Raw genomic sequence first — 20,119 nt, 5'->3', positions numbered from 1 at the left:
TTCCGGTGCCATAGGATCAGCGCGGACCCTCGAGCAACCTAACCAAGCCGCGTTTCTCGCGGGGGAGCGATAAATAGCGACGTTAGAAAAGCTCGCGGTGGAGCGCGACCATTTTACCGACTTGACGGCGTCCTCGCGCCGATTCCTCGACGCGCCGACGACGACGACGACGACGACGACGATGACCACCACCGACACCACCATCACTACAACGGCGGCGACAATGACGCCGAGACGATGCGGCGAACGCTGGACGATGCGGTTGCACGCGCGACTGTCAACTCTCGCGCGGAAATCGCGGGATCTCAGAGCCGTGCCGTGTCTCGCCCGGCCTCGCCGTACCTCGCCGACGTGCCGTGAGCGCGAGCGATCTCGAAAACAACGGTCCGCCATCTTTTCGGTCGGCCAAAACACCCGTTTTGCGACGATACGTGCGTACCATTTCCCTCCTATACAAACTGACGCACGTGCAAGGGGAGACAGAATCACGCTCGAGGGAAACCTAACCTGAAATCGCCGTGAGCTGAAGTCGTGCGCCCGGCGCGCCACAGTGACGAGATTAGCCGGATTAGCCCCGGGTGCTTACAGACGGTTTAGCCCCAAACACAAGTTTCAGGTTTGATCGCCCACGAAATATTAGACATCAACGATAATGAAAAAACTACACTGGATTCGTGTTCAGCATGCATTACTCTTTATAATCACGTACCTCGAGATTTGGAGAGCAAATATTATTGCAGATATTACAAAATTTCCACGTGCAGAAAATGTAACTTTCACCTTCCGAAAACACGTTTGCCCTCGTAAAAATCATAACACGGCAGGTAACCTGCCGAAACTCCGTTGGTCACATGGGTACCATAAGCAGCGTTTACAATGTTAATAGCGAGTTCGCACAATATACAGGTTCCGAGATATTTGATTAGACGTATTTACCCCGTGGACGTTTTAGCCCCGGTCTCCCCTATATTTTAATTATACATATGTCTAGTAAAAACATTTTTTCTTTTTTTAAAGAAATATTTAATATTTATAAACAAATGAAAAGGGCCCAGAGCCGCAACAAGATCTTAATATTTAAGTCAAAACAGACAATTTAACATTTAACAATTTGTTGTTTTATTTACTTATTGGTTTTGAATTATTTGAACCTTATAAGATTATTTAATATTTAATTTTCTGCCTGTAATAATCTCTTTCTCTTTCTCTCTCTCTCTCTCTCTCTCTCTCTCTCTCTCTCTCTCTCTCTCTCTCTCTCTCTCTCTGTAATTAAAAAAAGTAATTTTAAACGACCATTTTTTATTGGACATTACGGCACATTATAATAGAAACGTATTTCCTCATCCATGGAAAACTCTAAAACAAATGTCGGATCGCGGACCGAATAATTATCGGGCAATTTATATCTTGCCACAATCGCTCTTGTGCGTCGTTCACTAATTTATAATTCATAATTCATAATTTTGTGCCGCCGCCAGGGGACGAGATTACAAATCGCTGCCATTGTTTCTGCCTGTACGCCCTCTTTATCACGTCTGCCATCGCTGTTGCGACGATCGAAATTTTACGGTTTATCGGCTGTACTGTGTTTTCCGAATGCATTGCACTACCGCGCGGGCGATATTGTTTCCCTTTATATAATGATGCTTTTAAATACAAAGGATATTGCATATGCATACGAACATATAACATTTATCTGCACGGATTTATACGGATATAAGACGGAATTATCCTTTTTTTTTCTTCCTAGCTCGGAGCTGACAATTTAATTAAACTGGAAATAAAGACTCTTTTACGCTCGACGCGATATTTGTAACGGCAGAAATACTTTTGAAATTAAATCGAGATGTAAATTTCTCTGTAATAGTCCGCTGATATCGTGCCGTCCTTGAGCTCACCGAGCTTGATTATATATACTGAACGACGCCATCAAAGGGTCAATCTGCTCTGATTTATTTTGCGGGGCGGATGCCGCGTCTCGTTGTGATGCTGCGGTCGCGATAAAAGCAATTTAATTTAATTAAATTGGCAAGAAGAAATTTGCGCGGCGTGTTTTAGAGTCAATTGATGCTAAAGCGTGCCAGGCATTTCGTGGTCGCGCGCCGGTCCGCGTTAATGATAAAGACGAACGCGCATCGATTTTCTCCCAAATTATAGCCACTACAAACGGTGGGCTGGTAGAATCTGTACTATTTAATTAATTTACATAACTATTTCAACTAGAGAGATGTTTTCGTGATATCAAAGTATTGTAATATGCGGTATGTGATGTTTAAAGTGTGCAATTTATAGTGTTACTATTTTTCTATTTTGTAGACTGTAAATGTTACTATTTTTGTACCTGAGTAACTTAGAAAAATGGTAACTTAACCTAATCAAATTTGATATTAAATTATGAAAAATTTGTCTTCTGGCGTGAAGGGGTAGGAGAAAGATAGGAAAAGAAGAGGAAAAATAGAGAGAGAGAGAGAGAGAGAGAGAGAGAGAGAGAGAGAGAGAGAGAGAGAGAGAGAGAGAGAGAGAGAGAGAGAGAGAGAGAGAGAGAGAGGGAGAGAGAGAGAGATTATATGTATAAAATATAATTTTTTAATCGACAGCTTGTTTAATCTCGATATAGCTTTCTTAATCTCTCCCTGTCTAAAGTATATTTACGTCATAAAAAAAATGTAACGAGAAATTTATTTGCGAAGATAATTTACAGAACCGTGTAAAACTCGGAAAAACTCGGAAAAACTTGTTTTTCCGTGTCCAACGTTCCTAAAAATAAACGGTCCATATTCCATTATTTATGCAGCTATTCAAGAATGTAAAGACTCGGGCCGACTCGGAGGAGCTAAAGCCTCTTGAATCCCGGGGATAACGCGGCGCAGCGCGAGCATCTCTCCGCGGCAGGTGCTGCGCAAGAACAAAAGTACCTTCCACGTATCTCTCTATAGCAACGTAGTGACGCGGAAAGGGAATCCATCGCGGAGGAGCACTCGAGCGATTTCCCGTATACGCGTCGCTCCTATAAATTCCGCCGCGAAATGCAAGCGCCTTCCACGGCGGAGAGTCTCGCTCTCGCACACGTGCTCTTCGCGCGCGCTTCGCCGCTTCGTCCACGCGCTATTATCCGCGTATAGTTATGGCAGAGCGATTCCCGATTTTCCGCACTTAATCCGCCTTTTCCTTCCAGCTCGGACATTTATGTCAACGGTCACGCATTTTGAGACTTCTTTGAACGCTGTCTTTGCGTTTTTGTGAGATATCAGAGATGAGATATCTTTTTTTATTGTTATCATCGATTTTTCTTAATTAAACGACAATTTTAATAATTTCGTAATGCTTTGGCGACATTTGATAAACAAGGTATCCGATCGCGTAATATTTCGATAGCGCATTCTCGCTCATTCGCGATTAATTAAAGTCAGAAATGCAGTATATGACAATTTGACATCTTTGACAGAGTGATAGATTTAAAGGATGAAAAGAGTAATATTGAAAAATAATTGATAAATTGTGCGATGTTAATTTAATTGAGAGGAATGTAGCTGTGAACTTTTAATTAATAGTCATAATGACTGAATGGAATTTATAAAAGGAATTGTAATATTAAAAAAAAATTAGAATTATAACACTTTTTGTACTATTACTATGTTATTGATGAAGCAGCATTGGAGAGTGATGACTATGAATTGAGGATACCTAAAAATGCAATTGTTTTTTTGATTGGCGCCATTAATATGTATACGCGAAATGTAATTTGCATAAACCGTTCAATAACGGAATTTTTGTTAAATTAAGAAAATTAGTAATCACTTTGAACAGTGTAACATATTTAACATATTTAACAGGGTAACATATTCAAACTCGCATACGCGCGCGCATTGCACATGCATATATCCGGCGATATGCAAAAGTACCTGTATGTTAAATTCCGCTTTGTCCTTTCGCGGCCACATTTCTTTATTTTCCTTCATTCCTCTTCTTAGAGTTCTTAGCCACAAATGGAACGGCTGTTTCGTCCTGAATTTATTACAAGCCCGTGAATTTCTCCCGAGTCCCATTTTCTCTTATTTCGCCTTTATTATTATTATTAGCATCCAGCGTGGTCTGGCCCATATTTTACTATCCCCAACCTCTCTTCTATGTCTTCAGTCGTCATTTCCCTCCCCCCTCTCTCTCTCTCTTTTCTGTTTTCTACCCTCGCTCCTACTTCTTTTCCTTACACATTGCCTCTGGTTAACGTTCAGCTTACGATATTCCAGACTTTAATCGTCCCTCTGTCTCCTTTCACCCTGTCGTTCCTTATACAGTGATCATTAAGTACTGTGCAACACTGTGAAAGTCAAAGCGAGGGTGGCGCGCGTTCGCTCTCTCTAAGTAGAGGGGTGCTTGTGAGTGCAATGATGTAGACTGTGAAAGAACTCGAGCAAACGCGAAGGGATGGAAATGAAAGAGGGTTGACGCAAAGCGAGGCTGACTAGCTGACTGCCTGTTAATTTTATTACCGTCAACTTTGCCTTTTGAACTTGTGAAGAGATACATACATAATATTGGATATATACATGTGAATGATTTTCTTCAATTTTAGATAAATTTTCCAGCATCTTCGACACGACCGACTTAAGTAATAAATTGCGTGCTTTTTTTTCAAGAATCCTTAAATTTTTTACTTTTTAAATATTTGAACTTTATGATCTTTGTATCTTAGAATCTGTGATTCTCGTATAATTTACCAAACTTTAAAAATTCAGAAAATAACGGTATAAATCTCTTTAATCTTTGCAAAAAATGGACACAAAATTTTTATATCTAAACTAAATTTCACATGCAAAACTTGTATTTTTTTAATGCTATTAAATGAAGAAGGAAATACGAAGGGGCTGCAGCGGACGATGCTGCCGCTCGCGTAAGAAAGGAAGAAAGCTGAGCTTATTGAATACGCAAGGAAATATAAACATTTCGAGTGGCGCGCTAGTCGTCGGCGTCCTTTCTTAAATAAATCACGTCAGGCGTAAAAGACATTTACAGCATAAAAGACGTGGCACAAAGAGATAGGTAAACATGCGAATGGAATAGCGAATGGAAGAGGCAATGTTGTTAGTGCGGCTTTTTCTGGAAAAAAAATGTATTCAGAAGAAATTACATTGCTCTTTAAAATTTATGATGAATAAAAACACATTAATAGAACTTTATTAATTTTATTATCACGGATCGTGAGTCTTTGTAATTTGCTCTTTAGTGATAAATAAATGTTTTTTAGACATTGTATCATTATGATAAAGTTTATGTACAGACTGCAAATTGTTTTATGTATATTAAAGTTTGCGGTAAGTTTATAATTGGAATCTCTTCTCTTTTTTTTCTGTCCTCCCCTCGCTCTCTTTTCATTGATTTTAATGAGAGCAAGGACGGCTTTATAAAAATATACGATGTAAAAGGGGAAATAAAAATTAAAGCGACAAGGTAGTATCGAAAAAGAAACTATTGAAAGGTGGAAAAAAGACGACGACCACGAAAATTTTTACATAGTCTCGCTGTACTAAATATTTCAGCACTATCTTATCTCTTCCATTTGCTTTGCCCATTTTCGGCGTTGTCCCGTCATGGCGAGGAAAGTTTTTAGAACCGGCACAATTTCTGGACTGAAAAGCTCAGCTTCACGAGAGAAAAAAAAGTCGCTAGAAAAGGTGGCAAAGATGCGAAAAGAAGAAAGAGAGAGAGGAGAGGGAAGAGAAATGCAGTTTGAAAACATCGGCCAGTGGTGACGATGGCCCAAAGATGCAAAGAGAGGAATCTTGGCTCGCGAGAGATCTTACAATATACTCCGCGAACGGAGAAAAGTCTCATGGTTCCGTGAATAAAAATCATCCTCGTTTGTAAACTGAAAATATTTTGCGTTCTCTCTAAAAGTCGGAGAGTGAAATATCACTCAAAACGAGTAAAATGCAAGTTTAACGAAAAGTGAAAATTGAGCCTGTGCACTTCGAGCGATTCGCCACTCTATGAAGAAAGAGTAAAATTGCGCTCTATAAGTTGGAGTGAAATCGCACTCCATTTTGAGTGAGAGGGCACTCTTTTCGAGTGCAGTAGATCAGTGTCACTCTACAATTTTGAATGGAAAATTTTATTCTATTAGAATATTTATTATTTATCATTTATCAGTCATTTATTTAGAGTATTTATCATTTATTAGCATTTATCAGTCGATCTTTAGTGAGAATTGTAACTCACTACAGTTTTAGAGTGAGATCGTATATATCACTTCGATTGAGTAGCCGCTCTAAAAATTTTAGTGAAAAATTCACTCTTATTATACTTTATGAGTGCCCGAATTTACTCAAATTATAGTGACAATTTTCTCTTTTGGAGTGACTATCGCAATTACTCTAATATATTAGTGGCGAAACCACTTTATGAGATTTAGAGAGTTCGCATGGCTGATAAACGTGATTTCGCTATGAAAAGCGTTTATAATTATATTGTATTTTGGGTGGAATTGTAAAAAAGATATACAAGATAGTTTACGTAAAACGTTACACACTTATACTTTCTTCAACATTATTAAAAATAGCGACATTCTTTCTCGGTATTTTAAGATTTATTAGGAGCAATTCTCACAGAATCCTGGATTTCTAACTAATAATTTATTAAACCGATGGGATTTTCCTGACAGCGATGAAAGAGTATTTTCTTTTATTTTCTTAAAATAATAGGAACGTATTTTTCCTTATATAAATCAGTTTATCTTATTATACTACGTGTAAAAATATTACAGTAAAAAGGCGACTGAAAGATATTTCATACTTTATTTGTGATAGATACTATTTAAAATTTTTTAGAAAATATACGATTTGCGAGAAAATTATTAAGATGAAATTAACGTCTTGCTAAATTCAAACTCTAATAAGTCGGAAGAACATATTTTTTAGCAAATAACACTTTTTCGGGTTACGTTATACATCAACTTTCACACAGAATAAGGAAATACGGATTTGCCGGATATTAAAAATATCTTCTGTCGGCGGGAAACACGCGCGGAAATCGACATCCGGTTTCTCGTTTTACTTTATTTTCAGAGCGTCTTGAAAGGTCGATTGATCCCCGCTACATAACTGTCAGCGCAATTTTAAATGATAAGACTAATAAACAATTCACGGTTTGCTTATATATTTTATGTGTTCCACAAAAGGATCAAAATTACACCAAATTTCACGCATTAATTAAATATGTAAATACATAAGATAAGAGTACGATGCTGCCTCCGATTTTAATTCTCGTATAATTTAAACATATTAAAAATTCTAACACTTCTACTTTTTATCGTTATAGCATGAAACGCAAATAAATTGTACTATTTCGATTCGTGATGGATGTAGAATTTCTGGGTTCTCTCGCACGTACCGTATCAAAGCGGCCCTTCGCACCACTTGGATTGACCAGCTCACGCGAGAATATATTCCATTTCGCGGCCTTTATATCCACGCGCGTCATCTAATAATGCGCGCGAACGCACGGGGTAATGCCGGTTGTTGACAGAACAGGATCGACAATCAAATTCGGGATATCGACGTACCTACCCGGGATTCGTACGTTCGTCCGAGCGTAACGTGACGCCCGGGCTGGCACGAAGGGTCTCTGCGGGAATAAGGGAATAAAGTCGATCGCTCGCCCGCACACACGAGGGCGGTATCCCTCGGGCGTTTCAGTGGGATCGACAGGTGGTAGCGGTCCTTCCTACACCCGTCCGCGCCGCGCCGCTCGCCGTGTGTGTGCGCCGAGAAAATACCCTTTTCACGCGAAGGTGCCATTTCGTGTACGTCGTGACAGGATCCTTTGACGTAAATCATATCGTTTTCGAAAGCGCTTTTCCGATCGCGAACAAGCATCGAAATAACGGGTATAAAATGCTGTCGGGCTGAAGGATTGTACGAACCTTTTCTTTGCTTTATGAGTTTTTTTTTAAGTCGGCGCGAACTGTGTTTCGTTGAATTAATTTTTTAATAAAATTTGATATTTGATACGCTGCAAAGATATTTTCTTAAGACAAAGTCAGCTAATTTAATAGCTAATTTTTATAGTTGTTTTGAAGACATTATATAATACTTTATAGATTTAAAAAAATAAAAAAAGTTGCTTTTGTGCTAATCGAAATAGCTTGCGTGCAAATTATTTTCTGAATAGAGTGATGTTTAAATTTCAAATATTTATTTACAATCGTTATATCAAAGGGTACAGGCAAGTTCTCTCAATGGTTTATAAGCAAATTGTCACTAAGAAGCTCTCCTATCAAATACGAAGATATGCTATCCTGTATTTTTCCGTATAAAAAAAGAAGAATACACACACACAACACACTTGAATGTCGGAAATATCTAAATATTTTATTGAGCGTGTGTACCGACTCGCTGAAATATAAGCAGTGCATTTTTTATCACACAATTCAGGAGATCTTGGATGCTTTTCCGGAATATTTTCAAGAGCTGAATTATGTTTCTATATCGTTTATTTGTATGAATCTTTATAAATGGCTCTTGATATCGATGATTGCACGGAAAAAAATTTAGCTAAATTTCGTAAAATATGGATAACTAATTTTTTTGCAGCAAGAGCTATATTTTTTGCAGCGAGAGCTAAAGTTTAGCAATAGTAGCAAAACCTTTTGTTCTCGCTGCAAAAAATGTTAGTTATCCATATATTACGACTTATTTTAGCTAGAGTAGCTAATCTTTTTTTTCCGTGTGGGGTTTGCATAAATTCTACTGAACTAAATAGATCCAAACATAAGAGAAATTATTTTCCGATACAGCAAATATATCGAATCATATTTCTCTGATTGAGGAAGATATATGATATGCATGTTGCTTTCTTTTTACTCGAATATTCTAAAGGTGGAATGTACACTGTTAAATATTAAAGGATGATATTTAAACCAATACCTTGAGTAAAATAACATTTTGTTACTTTTAATTCTCAGGTGTGTTGAAATTTATTATTTTAACACGAAACAGTATTACTTTAACTCCATTGGTTTAGTTAAATTAACATTGTTTTAATTTAGGAGCAGTGGCGACTTATAGAAAGGGCTAAAAATTACTCAAATTGAGTATAATTTGACACTTATATGAATGTAACAGTGTAGAGGATATTCTTTTCATTAGCTAATTTGAAGGTGATGTCAAAATATTTCTTTACATAAATATTGTTTTTGTGCTTGACTAAATTAAAAGTAATTCACTAATTATTGCGCAGTAGTTAACAATTCTGAAGCGAGATATGATAGTCGTGCTATCTGTTCTTGCGTTAAAAGACCTCAGGTCAGGTCTGAGTTTTATTTGACCGATTTTTCACCTATACGCACATTTTTCCCTCGTTTCCCTTCGTATCGCTCGTTGAGTGAATTATTCGTCGGACCCGCCTTTACCAGATTAAACGGTTCTCCCGGCAACGCTATACCGAAGGAGAGAACGGCTGATCCCATCAGATTTTTGCTCTCGGGCGAGTGGTTACGAGAAGCCGCCCAAGAAATCTGCTCTTTTCGCCATTGCTACAGTATAATCGTATGATTCCCGTAAGAGAAAGCTCCGCAAAATCCTTTAGATGCGACAATGTATCAAGGCTTCCTCTCATCAAAGCTGAGGATTCTTGGATCTTTCTCTCTGTAATGCTCCCTTAGGCTAAAGATTGCTCTCTTTTCAACGGATTATATAAGCTTATCAGGGGACACCGCACTTAGCAATTTCGCGCGTTTTAGAACACCTCATTCATTTTATCGATATCGAACTGCAACTGAGGTAAATGCGGTTCCACGAATATCGCTAATTTGTAGAGTAGCTATATTATTGTCTTCTTTATTTCTCGACTATTTTTTACAATAAAAAGAATTTATTATAATTTTATTATAGTTTATATCTTTATATGTAGGCGTGAGTTTTTTTGCCTTTTTTACTATGTACACAGATATAAAAAAAGTGCCAAAAATCAAACTTTATATATGTGTATTCAAATTAATGCCGTCATTGTTTCGTATATATGCAACAATTTTTAATCTTCAATTCTTATTCAAGCAAGTTTTCTTCGTTTAACGCAAGGTAATCTCATTTCAAGGTTTCCACATTTTCAAATCAAGAATATCTCTCTCTTCTCTGTGTATTCGTAAGTACATGCGAAAAACGCAATTAAGATGAAATCTACGAAAGCGATTTTAAAATTACAAAGCGATATAAAAATTACAAAAATTGTATGCTTCTCCAATCGTGGATATGCGTGCTATGCGATATGCTGGATAAATTATAGTGTAAGGCGTGACATGCTAGGTGTTAGCGGTGTGTGCGAAAGAGACCTATGTAACACCCTGTATAAAAGGAAGTAGAAAGGAAAAGAGGTGAAAAGGATTGTGACAAATTGCCGATACTTGTACCGGCAGTATCACACGCCGGTTAAAGAAAAATATCGCTCACTATTGATAGTCCGATAGATCGGATGAATGGTATATACTTAAGTGTATCAGTTTGATTCTTGCTTATAAGAACTTATATCTAATGTAAATTATCTTTTCTCTTATTACATATCATAACATATTATAACATTATATACGTGTATTTGAAATAATAACAACATTGCAGGATATTTTTGATATTATTACTCTAAATTGATATGTCTCATACGTTTATGTGTGATTTTGTAGAAAATTAGTGGACATTTTTGAGTAAAAATTTAATAATGATAGGTGAATGATTTGATCAGATTTATATTATTAGACCAAAAATTCATGAATATTTGTCATATTACATTGGAATATATATCGAATAATGCACGGATTTTAGAATACATATATCAGATTAAAATATATTTTTGCAGAATTGATTTATCCAATAAGCTTACTTTTGCATGACTCACCGAATCGTATAATTTCGATTTTATACAAAATGTATACTGCTGCCAATCGTTCGGCCGATAGCACGTGCGACATTTTTTCTCAACTTTTGCATGTCGCGCGCATTTCCTGCAACCTCGTTATCGACAGGATATCATGTTCCCGAGATATGCGATTTATGGAAAAGTGACGGTGTTGGATTTAGGACGGAGATCGTACAGACTATCAATCGAGGCGATTTGTTGAACTGCAATTTAAGAAATTGCGAAAATATATTCTGAGGTTAAAATATACACGATATTTCTACAATATGAATTATTTATAAAGAATATAATACTAAATATTACTATAAAAATTTTGAGATAAGATATTTTAAGCCTTTTTCTATTTTATATCTTCGAAAGATTAACATGGAAAAGCTTTCGCTAAGCGGAGGTAAAGGGGGACTCGTTTCTCGCAAACTCTGCTTATCGCGCGAGGGGAAACGAAAAGCAAATTACGAAGACTTTCAACCTAATGTCTTTTTTCTCGGATGGCTTGCGGTGGTTCTGTCAGGATTTATTGAGACTCAAAAATCTGTCGGGAAATTTGCCCCACGTAGGGAACGTTTCGCTATATGGGGGATCCTTTGAGAGAAATTCCTAAAGGCTTTACGGTCGTGGAGAAAGAAATGGATTCTCGCCTCGTAAGGGTTCGCAAGGATCCGAATCCTGTTGCCAATCGCAACAGGAGAATTCGAAACGAGTATGGGTCCCAGGACGAATAGCTAGACACGCTCTTCGCGATATCGTTCGCTCTTTTATCTGTTGGCGAGCCACAAGGTTTCGCTTCACGGAGATATAGATTTTGTCGGCGAAACAAGACCACGAGTAAAGTAAAAGTACAATAAAACCAATGTCTTTGTAATAAAATTAGTAATGAAACTATACAAATAAAATATTTTATTATAAAATATAAAATTATATATATATATATATATATTAATAATATTTCCTGAACGCGTGTGGATGCTTTGAAGTATTACGCATTTCTTTTATTTCTATATCTTTAAAATAAAATATGTATATATACTTTATTTTAATGAGGTACTTGGAGAATTCACAATTATAAGTGTATTAAGTATTAAGTAGATTAACGATAAACTTTTGTTCACATTGTGCAGTGCAAATGTTTGAATTGTCTATTAATGCTTCTTCAATAGGCCGTGACGCATGAAGATCGAAATACGACCTTGGGATCGAGCCATGATCGATTTGTGCCGAGTACGGGCGCACGATAGCCGTCTTCCGGTTTATTAGTTTCCTATCTGGTCGCAACAAGGACGACGCTATGGGCATCCTTCCTGGAGTGCAGGGGCCAGCTTTCGGGGGACGAGATGGGCTATTGATATGCGGTACGCGTGGCCGCCATCGAAACGCTTTTTCCAGACGCAGGAAACGGGAGAACGCGATTCAACGGGCGCGATTATGGTCGATTGATTCGCAACGCTGCACTGGCCATTCAGCGTAACGGCTCGCATTCGACGACGAAATGCAAGCAGAATGTGCCGATGGAGGCCGCGCAATAATAGATCCTCGCGGACCAATGGGTTTTTGTTCGAACTTCGATTTCTTATAGCTGAAAGCTATGAGCCGCTTATTCAACCAACAAAAGATCGCTCGAGGAAGAATATAAAAAGGGAATTTGATTAACTCAATCCAGTCTTTATGTATATGTTTTATTTACATAATGTATTTTACTTAATTATTTTTTAATTAGTATGTGTATCATAACAATGGATTACGCGAGGTATTCTGCAACTGATGTACAATCAGGAAGGTAGTGATTCTGGATAAAGAAAATATGTATACAAACGTACAGTTTAATACGATGAAATACCATATTTAAATATGGTACTTATTAATCCCAAGATTAAAGAATTTACTAGATTAATTGTGTTTACAGATTTATTTATGAATATATTTAAAAATAACGTAGCACATATGGATTTTCCATCGTTTTTAGAATCTATGTTTTATTTTGCTTTTACTTGATTTATTTTGCTTATTACACATGTAAATTTACATTTTATTCAACACGTTTGCAAGTTGCCATTTCATGCTTAGGAATCATATAAATGTCCAAGTTTATTCTACTAAACGCAACTAGACGAATCTGTAGTAGCTGTTACAATACCGTTAAATAAACCTATACGTGAAAGCTCAATCAAAGCTTATACCGATCTTCTCGTCACATCATTCCGCGACACACTGCAGTGCGCGCGGCGCTCGCCCGCCGACTCGCAAGCATAGTATACAATGCCATTCAATTCCGGTCGTGAATTCTCTTTTGTCAAAGGCGCGCACCCTCGCGATTAACAGCTCGCTGGCGAAATGAAAATTAGCGGCCTTTGCTCAAATTAACGATGACAGGCAAGACTTGATTAATTCCGATGCGCCACTTCCTCGGCGCGATGAATGCACGGCGGATTAAGAGCTGCAAGGCCTGGGAGAGGACACAGTTTCGACGCGCAGCAGTTATGGCGTGAGATTTGAAGCGGTCGAAGGCCGAACGGGGGGACGCAGGGGGTTAGGAGGGGGAGGGAAGGGATGGAGAAAGGGGTAACAGGGGCGAGGGAGGGAGAGGGGGGGGGTGGATATATCCGTAGAGTTATGGCTGGTATGAAACCCATAGCAAATGATGCAGGAATACGTGACTGGCAAGCGAAGCGTTGCGCTCTGCGTCGAGTCCGGCGGCGTCCCGATGCCTGCCTGCCTGCCTGCCTGGCCTGCCTGCCTGGCCGGCTCGATGTAGCTGCAATCAGCAACGTGCACCGTCCAGAGCACCGAAATAAATTCAATAGAAATACGTTGCGCGTCGGCATATGGCAGCGCTAGGTCGCAGCAGCGAGTACGTGCGCGGATGAAAAGTTGGACACGGCAGCTTGATCTTCGGCCGTGGACACGGTCCTCCACATTTCCCCCCCGGTTAACCCTTTCAGCGCGAAATTAATTCAGCGGGATATCCCCGCCGAAATTGGCCCCGTATAATTCATCTAATTAATGAACCAGAAACGGAAATGCAATTTTAACTGGCTGTAAAATTGCAATTAATTCTTCCTCCCGCGCGAAGATATTCTGGTAGAATAGTTCGATCTGTGATAGATCCTCGTCGTATAATTTCCATAAAACTGAAGTCAAGCGCGAGAGAGCAACGACGCTGACATTGAGAGCGCTAACGCTGATGAACACTGATATATTCAATCGAGGGGATTGGCGTGATCTACGGGAAATGTCATTTGAGAGATCGAAAGGGAGTAAATACAGCTGGCTGCCGCGCGCGCATATGGCAAACATATTGGATCTTGGATCATCGCGCGCGTGGGATACGATACATCAGAATTCCACTCCCGTCTCGCCGCTGTCGCCCACGTGACGTTCTCCATTAAATTTCGCGTAATAGGACCGACAAGATGTCGACTAAGCGGCGCGGAGAGACCCCCGCAATTTGAAAGGTCGATACTCGATTTCCGCGACACGACTTTCGTTTCAGAGAGCCGCGCGTCTCTCTCGGAAAGAAAGTTAGCTTTTCCTAGCCGAATTCTCGCAGGTTCTCGAAACGCGCGAGCGCTTCAGCTCATAAGCGAGTAATATAGAGCACATCAAAAATAAATTGCTTCTTCTGGTTTTGAAGTTTCTTTTGTTTTCCGGAAAACTCGCGAGCCTCTCTTCGATAATGGACTCATTCGCGAATCCGCAGTTGTTTTTTTTCCGAGTAAGGGCCAAAGCACATAACTTGGCGTAGCGATATACGACGGTCGTAGTCCGCGATCTGACAGATCAGGATACGCCAAAGCTTGTGCGTTACTTACGTCCACGACTACGACTGTCATATGTGCTTTGGCCCTAAAGATAAATATGATCTGAAAGGAAGTAGAAGAAAACTGTAATTCTGTACGCTGAATATAAATTATAATGACAAATATAAATATTAAGCTAAGTATGCAAGGACAAATGTTTTTTTAATGAAAAGAATTTTTTTTATTGATTTAAAAGTTTAGGATAAAATTAGGTTTACTAATTATTATTAAAACTATTATTAAACTTTAATTACTAACTATCTGTAGTGTATATAATAGATTCTCACGTTGTATTTTGATTAAAAAAAATATTTCTTGAGCTAAAAGTGACTGGAAGCGGTTTATTGCTACGAAAATATCAAATCTATAATGCAATGCTAATTGCTCTTGCTTGTGTTTTTTATAATAAGTATATTAGTGCTCAGATTATAGAGCAAGGGGAAAAAAAATAAAAGTTTAATAAACTTAACTAAAATGGACAGATCTGTTATGTAGAAGCTCTCACATCAAGTGAGAGCTTAGGACAGAATTGTGAGATAAAACGTAAACATTTATATTTTCACCTGATCCAGAGTTGGCGAGACACTCTCTCTGACGGCGTGTTTTCTCGTTGCAGTGAAGTACCTGCGGGAAGTGACGCCGTACTTCAGGAAGGCTTCGATCATCCAGGAAGTGGGCTGGGAACTTCAGCGCGGTTTCCTGAGCGCGACGCCGCCGCCGCCGAAGTCACCACCGCGGGCGGATACTCGTTATCTGCCATTACAACTCTGCAGACTCACCAGAGCGCATCCCTCTTCCGATCCCGGTAAGTCTTAACACCGAAAAGTCGATGCGTGGTTCGAGTATAGCTCACGTCTGCCGTGTAAAGATTAACCCCGCGCTGGTTGCGCGCGGTTGGATCTGCGAGATCCCGAGGTATTTCCCAATTTGTTGTAATGTTAACCGAAAGAGGATTATCACACGGTGGTGAACACAACCTATCTTTCATTTAGCGAAAATCAATTTCGAATCCGTTCAAATTCATGACCTTTGCTCGAATTAGACCATTATATGATAAATGCTACACTGCTAAATATTAAAGGATAAAATTTAAACTACTAACTTTGAGTTAAATAACATTTTGCTATTTTTAACCAGTATAACAGTTTAACAGTATTATTTTAATTCCATTGGTTTAGATAAGTTGACATTGTTTTAGTTAAATTAACGACATATTTTGAGTGAAAGTAGTGGCGATTTATAGGAATGATTAAAAATGACTCAATTAAATATAATTTGACACTAATTCAACGGTGTATGCGCGATAACATTTTTAATAAGAAAATCTCATGTATGTATAAGTGTTTTAACAACCTAATTAATGACAATACTTTTACTACTGTCTAATTTGTCATACCTGAAATATTGGCTTTATGATTTGTGAACTCTTTAATCGGCTCTTATTAAAAAAGCATTACAACCTTGATATTTTTATCTTGCGATTTCTATTTTAAAATGCTTTCGAAAATCTACTTGAGATAACTATGTATGTATCAAAAATTGTATATTTGTTAACGCGACACCTTCAACTGCATTTGAACATCAACGTTGAAAATTAACGAATCTTCCTTCAACGAAAAGAAGTAAATAAATTAAGGGCTCGTTAACTGAGTAACTATAATTACTTTATTAGAGTCCTCTTTTCTAAAAGGAATACTGAAGCGATTAAGGCGAGAGCCCGCGCCGATTACTTGAAATTTAATCTAAAACTCGGAAAACGTTCAGGTTTTCCGAGAGGAAAATAAACGTGAGGGAGGGACCGGCGGGGAAAACGCAAACGGATTGCGCGTTCGATCGTCTTGATTAACGAAGTAGCGCAATCTAGATCGCGGTTGAAGAGTTTAGGAGAATCGGGAAAGATCTCGTTTACCTATTTGCCAAGCGACGGTGGTAAATGGCCTCGTGGCGGGGATAAAAGTCCGGTCCTTCTATCGGAGACAGTCCGCCTCTCCCACCGTCGTCGTCTACGGGGTAGTGATAAACTAGGGATGAGTTAGCACGAAGGGAATATCTCTCCCCCTTGGGCCCGTAGTGAGTTAATGAAAGGCGAATGGCTCCTTAATTCTGTAAAGCTTCTCCGTTCCTCTCTTCCCCGTTTACTCTCTGAGCGCGCCGTCTCCGTTCAGGGCCGGCTTGTGCAAATTTTCACCTCTTGAGGATTGTTAGCGGTGGCCCATATGTGGCGCGCAGCGGTTGCGTTTTATTTGAGCGGTTTAGCTAAATGCCTCTATTATTTCAGTACTATTGTCGTTCACTTTGCCGTAATTCTATTTCGATTATTGTTTTTATTTTATTGTAATAAATTTAAATAAATTTTATTGTAAAATTTAAGAAGTTTAAAGTAATCAAGGGATGTGCAAGTCTGAAAAATGGTAATCGAAAATTATAGTATATCTCAATATATAACGTATACATAATTACATAATACTTTGTTAAATAAATAAATATATTTATTTAACAAGTATATTTTAAATAAAATTTTTTTTAATAACACTGAAAATCTGTTCTGATAGTATTATACGAGTATCATAAAAAACATTCTTGAGGTTAAAGGGTTAAATCCGACCCTGGGACTTTTCTGGACTGAAAGAAAAACCGCGAGAGGGAGAATAGCTGCGCTATTAAGAGGAGATGGCAGAAGGGAAGAGACAAGCGCGCGGCGGTTGGCGCCGAAAGGGGTGGTGACAGACGGGATGGACAGTAAGGGGGTGGCTGCGAGCTAAGAAACGCAATCAGGGACGTGCCGTATCTCTTGCCGGCATCTCGCTAAGCCATGTCATGGAGTAAAGTTTACTGATACTTCCGCATGCTGATATTTCTTAAATCAATCCGGTGGTGCATCCGCATTGCGGTAGGTATAAAAAAATTGAGCACCAATCATAAGATTATTAACTCCGCTACGATATAGACGAGAAATTGCAACGAAAAGTAATTTTAAATCTGAAGAAGATACGGCGTTATTGTCATTAGATCGACGATAGGGACACCCTGTGTTAGATTAGATCGATCAGGCCTCTCAATTTTCGGTCGTTGGATGCTTTTAACGATCTCGCGGACAGTAAATGTGCAGCCGGGCGAACATTCTGGTCCACGGGTGAATTTTACAGCCGATGCAGTAAATTTTATGTCGTTGCCGCGACGATGATTGCATTCATATTGCCTCGATCGATGAACGTGAATGATAACAGGAGCGATAAATTGGACGTGCACGTTGCATGCACAAACCACCGTAATCCTTTTGCGTTAAAGCGCAGGTAAAAATCTCGATTGCCGAAAAATGAGATTTGCGGTATTAGGAGAAACAATTGTAGCAAATCGCTGTAAAGGATGTTGAATATATTTTTGGTATTCGTAATATGTAATTATATTTTTTCAAAATTTCCAAGTAAATTCTGGACCTGTACTTGAACTTGCGTCTGCATCTGAATAGCACATCCGCTTTGAACTTGGATCCGCCACTTTTTGGCTCTGCATTTGTATTTATATTCAAGTGTATCGTATTGCTGATTATGACGTTTGAGATAACGGCAGCGAGAGATGACGGCAGACGCCGTGATGGAATGCTACGTGCAAATGAGCATCCTATGTAGCGCAGTGCATCGCATCGCCCGCGGCAAAAGGAGAACAAAAGCGTAGTATGTCAGAGGAGGGCGTAAAAAAAAATAGAGAAAGACGCGGTTTTGCCCGCGCGTTGAATGCGCGTGTTTACACGATGCCCGCGACCGCGAGCATCATTTTGCGGTTGAAAACGTTCAGTTACACTCGTCGCGTGGCTGAAAACAAACAGTCGGGCCTGTATTTGTCGCCATTTTGAAAGCGTCCCCGCTCGAAGCTTTTCTAGATCATGAATTGCAAAAGCCGGTGTTCTACTAGCGGCTGTCAGACCGCGCAGCTATACGTAAATCGCTGAGATGAAAATGCGCAAGATGTTTTTCGCATTTGAACTCGGTTAAATGGGCTGAAATGGGGACTTTGGCAGAATGGGACAATCTATGTTGTATGAATGCTAACGGTATTCACGCTGATTTCTTTTTATTTCAATAATGCGTTACAGAAACTTTTGCAGTAAACTTTATTAAAGACTTTTGTACTACTTAAATGAACCTAACATTATTTTCCTGATTTTTCACTGATTTTATATTTTGTATGTTTTGTTCTACGTCGTATATGTATATAATTATATGATGTTTATAATTTATATATATTCTAGTAAAGCTTCTCTTTCACCTGCTGGTTGATTCATCTTACCTTTTGATACACCCTGTATACGTGAGTTACAAGCATAATACAATATAATTAGGTACATATAATCTGTGATGTATTGAATCAAAGAACATATAATTTGTTCAAATCTGAGTGTGCTTCTCGATTACGTAATCTGGATGTACTCCTCAATGTTAATTAATTAACAATCAACGCTCTTTGATCATTTACCCGTGTGAAGTGTCCTCCTAAGCATGTGCGGCAGCATATCAGACGGAATTGACGTTCGCGACGCAAAGTCAAGTAATCAAGCTTACCTGCCGTTTCGAGGCAACCTTTCGAGATCTTGCTGAGTTTCCCCTCTTCAGGCATGAAGGATTCTAGAGCCGAAGAAGATGGCTGCTTTGCAAGCTCGCGCAAAGTAACCGCAAGCGGTGCGAAAAGCATCTCCTGCGGGAACCTGTATATATGCTCTCCCATGAGGATTTCTCGAAGGAATCGTTTTCGGAACAACCCTCTAGGGATAAGCGAGAGCAGCAATACCGTGATTGCGCAGATATTAATTCGTTCAAGTTCGCCGAAGTCCACGAGCAATCACATTTCAGTGGATTTCGGATACAAGTATCCACAAGTGTAAGGAAATTAGAACTTCAGGATTGGAATTATAATATAAAATGTAATAGATTGAAATAAAAGTGAAATTTGTTGATATTTTTTTAAATAAATTATTAAAGTTTTTATTAGGAAAAACATCTAATTTTTTTTACGAAAAAATCAATTAGTAACATATCTCATTTTTATTTGAGAGTTTAAATTCAAAGAATTGGGACCCCAAATTATCTCTAATTTTCTAAAACATTAATTCCTTTCAAATTAATTACAACAATCCGCGTAAAACTCATTTCAGAAACTTCCCATTTGTTTATTCCGATATTTGTGCGATAGTTACAAAAATGGTCATTAAAATAGCCAAGAATTGTAATCAGGCGTAAATCAATAGCTCATTATCTCGGAGGGGATCGCAAATCGCTCCTTGACGACAAAAGGAGAGAGATGGAGAAAGACGAGTAAAGGTTCCAGTATCCCTGATGATTCTCGCCCAGCCGCGCCTCATTAATCAGACGGACGGCATATAGGGTGCAATTATCCGGCGGTAATTAACTTCGCAAACTGCAACGCCC

The 20,119-nt window shown here is 38.8% G+C and overlaps 1 protein-coding gene across 3 annotated transcripts in view; it reads left to right on the top strand.

Annotated features, from left to right (window-relative positions):
- The window catches only part of Syn1 (Syntrophin-like 1), a 220,789-nt gene that overhangs the window by 108,726 nt on the left and 91,944 nt on the right, over window positions 1-20,119 (top strand). For all 3 annotated transcript variants that reach the window (XM_071709548.1, XM_071709547.1, XM_071709550.1), the window contains exon 4: window positions 15,313-15,501. In XM_071709548.1, coding sequence (XP_071565649.1) covers window positions 15,313-15,501 — 189 coding nt within the window. The remainder of the gene's footprint in view (window positions 1-15,312; window positions 15,502-20,119) is intronic.

Source organism: Temnothorax nylanderi, unplaced genomic scaffold, assembly GCF_030848795.1.
Source record: "Temnothorax nylanderi isolate EJ_2023f unplaced genomic scaffold, tnyl_v1.0 TNYL_tig0079_pilon, whole genome shotgun sequence".
Classification (NCBI taxonomy): domain Eukaryota; kingdom Metazoa; phylum Arthropoda; class Insecta; order Hymenoptera; family Formicidae; genus Temnothorax; species Temnothorax nylanderi.
Note: the sequence above shows the minus strand (reverse complement) of the source record. Positions and strands in the feature narration are given on the sequence as shown.